This window comes from Sprattus sprattus, assembly GCF_963457725.1.
Source record: "Sprattus sprattus genome assembly, chromosome: 21".
Classification (NCBI taxonomy): domain Eukaryota; kingdom Metazoa; phylum Chordata; class Actinopteri; order Clupeiformes; family Clupeidae; genus Sprattus; species Sprattus sprattus.
In genome coordinates, this window is record NC_137919.1 from 5,012,394 (window position 1) to 5,014,893 (window position 2,500).

The 2,500-nt window shown below is 41.8% G+C and overlaps 1 protein-coding gene across 1 annotated transcript in view; it reads left to right on the top strand.

The window, feature by feature from the left end:
• LOC308382368 (phospholipid-transporting ATPase ABCA1) overlaps positions 1 to 2,500 on the top strand; it is a gene marked incomplete at both ends in the record, with an annotated part of 237,019 nt that overhangs the window by 99,226 nt on the left and 135,293 nt on the right. The window contains 2 exons of the mRNA XM_080860090.1: positions 779 to 852; positions 1,375 to 1,450. Of these exons, the coding sequence (XP_080716216.1) occupies positions 779 to 852; positions 1,375 to 1,450 (150 nt within the window). The remainder of the gene's footprint in view (positions 1 to 778; positions 853 to 1,374; positions 1,451 to 2,500) is intronic.

The window sequence follows — 2,500 nt, forward strand, 5'->3', positions numbered from 1 at the left end:
ATGCTGGTGTGAGTGTTAGTGAGGCCAGGCCTACGCTGCTGGAATCAATGAGAGCAAATGAGAGAAGATGCACAGGAGCCTGTGGGGCCGGGCCAATTATCATTCATCTACAGGGCCTCATCCAGAGGGGCTGAGGCAATGGAGAAACAGATAAATAAGAGAGGCAGCTGAAAGTGAGACTTTCTCTCTGTGTGTGTTTATGTGTGTGTGTGTGTGTGTGTGAGTGTGTGCGAGCCTGCCTGCATACATTTTTGAGTGTGTGTGTATGTGTGTGTGCGTGTCTGCCTGCGTGCCTGTGTGTTTTTTTTCCCCACCTGTCTGCCTGCGTACATTTTTGAGTGTGTGTGTGTGTGTGTGTGTGTGTGTGTGTGTGTGTGTGTGTGTGGGTGTGTGTGTGTGTGTGTTATAGGGATAGAATCACAGACAAGTATGCTTTATGCAGTATGTTTTATAACTCATGGCTTGATTCACTGATTTCCTGATCAAGTATAATGAAGCGCTGTTGGCCAAAGATGTGTTGAAAATATATAAACCTGCCTCACCATGCTTGTGTATAAGCAAACCCTGAGATGTTAAAGCAACGTTATGTACCCATTTTACCTTAAAATAACAGCTTCAAAATAATGTTGGTGGTACACTGACTTGTAAGAGGGAGAAAAGCGTATGTGTCACTGCTACAGCATGCCTGGACGCCTGGTATTACACTATGCAACTCGGGTGGACAGGGTGCCACACCTCTTGCAAGAACCACGTAATGCTTCATGGCACCGACTCACAGAACAACAACTAGACCCTTCTGCTAGCTATAAGAACAAGCTAGCACAGTACTCTTGTGTGGACCGCAGGGCAAAGGTAACGAAGAACCCGGAGAAGATGTTGTCGGAGGAAGCGAGGGAGAGAAAAAGAGGGTAACTAGAACAAGAGTCGGTCTCGGACTGGCTTTTACTCGTTGAGCCAAATGAAAGAAAAGAATGCAAGTCAGATATTGAGCTGGCCTTCTCTCTGTTTTGACACTTTTGACACTCATGCCCGCCAATGTTATTTATTTAAGAATCCAACGTAAGCTGTAACCTTATTTGTGTTTACCCTGTGTCACAGAGATTTGTAGTTTTTCCAAAGTCATCTATCTCAGTGGTCTTGTATCCAGATAAATTCATCTCACGCCAAAAATTCTTCAAGTCAGTCTTCGTCAATCTCATGCCAAATAAGCTTTCAAAGTTTTATTAGATTACACATACTCCACATAAGAACGCTAAGAAAACTAATTTACGCTGTAGTATTTCAGTAAAACGAAAAGGTTTTGTTTTCAGTAGCAGTAAGATACCACTTTTCACATAATATGTCTTAAAGGTATGTTCTATTTGATCCCCACAGAACTCAAAGGACTCTCAAAGTGATTCATTGGATGATGGCATCGGCAGTCAAAGCTCAAGCTGTTCAGATCCCCCAGGTATGATGACCACTTAAGCATGATACGTTGCATTCATAACATTTATTAAATGTGTTTAAAGTGATAAATAACTTTTTCTAATGTGTATAACAACTTCGTCTAGGTGCACTGATTCAGTATTGTGGTCAATAATGGGATGATAGCTGATAAATGGGATAATAGCTGACAAAATAGCTGATGAATATTGTGCTTGAGTGTGTGTGCGTGTCCGTATGTGTGTGTGTGTGTGTGTGTGTGTGTGTTTGTATTTCTGTGTGGGTGTGTCTGTCTCCACCATAAAAAAAAGAAATCTCACTCGTCATGCAGTGTCTGTAGTCTTATGTGCAGAATGTGGAAAGTACAAATTCACAGTTAAACAGAAAATGCCTCAAAAAGGGTCTTGTTACAAATAAATAATTACAGTTAAATTTTATAAGCCCTCCTGGATGTTGTTGTGGCAAAGAGCATGACCAGTTTAACGAGTGTAATCATCTGGCAGAGGCTAAAATCAATATCAGACGATGTGGTTTCTAAAGCACCTCTCATTGTCGGTGCCCTCAAAGATGAGAAAAAAGACATCACAAAGCATTCTAGAAGCTTCCCTGTCTAACTAAACACATCACAAAGCATTCTAGAATCTTCCCTGTCATCACAAAGCATTCTAGAAGCTTCCCTGTCATCACAAAGCCTTCTAGAAGCTTCCCTATCAAACTAAACACATCACAAAGCATTCTAGAAGCTTCCCTGTCAAACTAAACAGAAGACCGCAAGGTTCACTGTGATCTTTTCACCCTAAACTGAACATTAGACCAACTGGGCCTTAACAGAACATTTGGCCACAAGGTTCACTGTGATCATTTCAGCCTAAACTGAACATTAGACCAACTGGGCCTTAACAGAACATTGGACCACAAGGTTCACTGTGAACATTTCAGCCTAAACTGAACATTAGACCAACTGGGCCTTAACAGAACATTGGGCCTGTCAAGGTTCACTGTGACCATCTCACCCTAAACTGAACATTAGAGTGCAAGGTTCACTGTGACCATTTCAGCCTAAACTCAACATTAG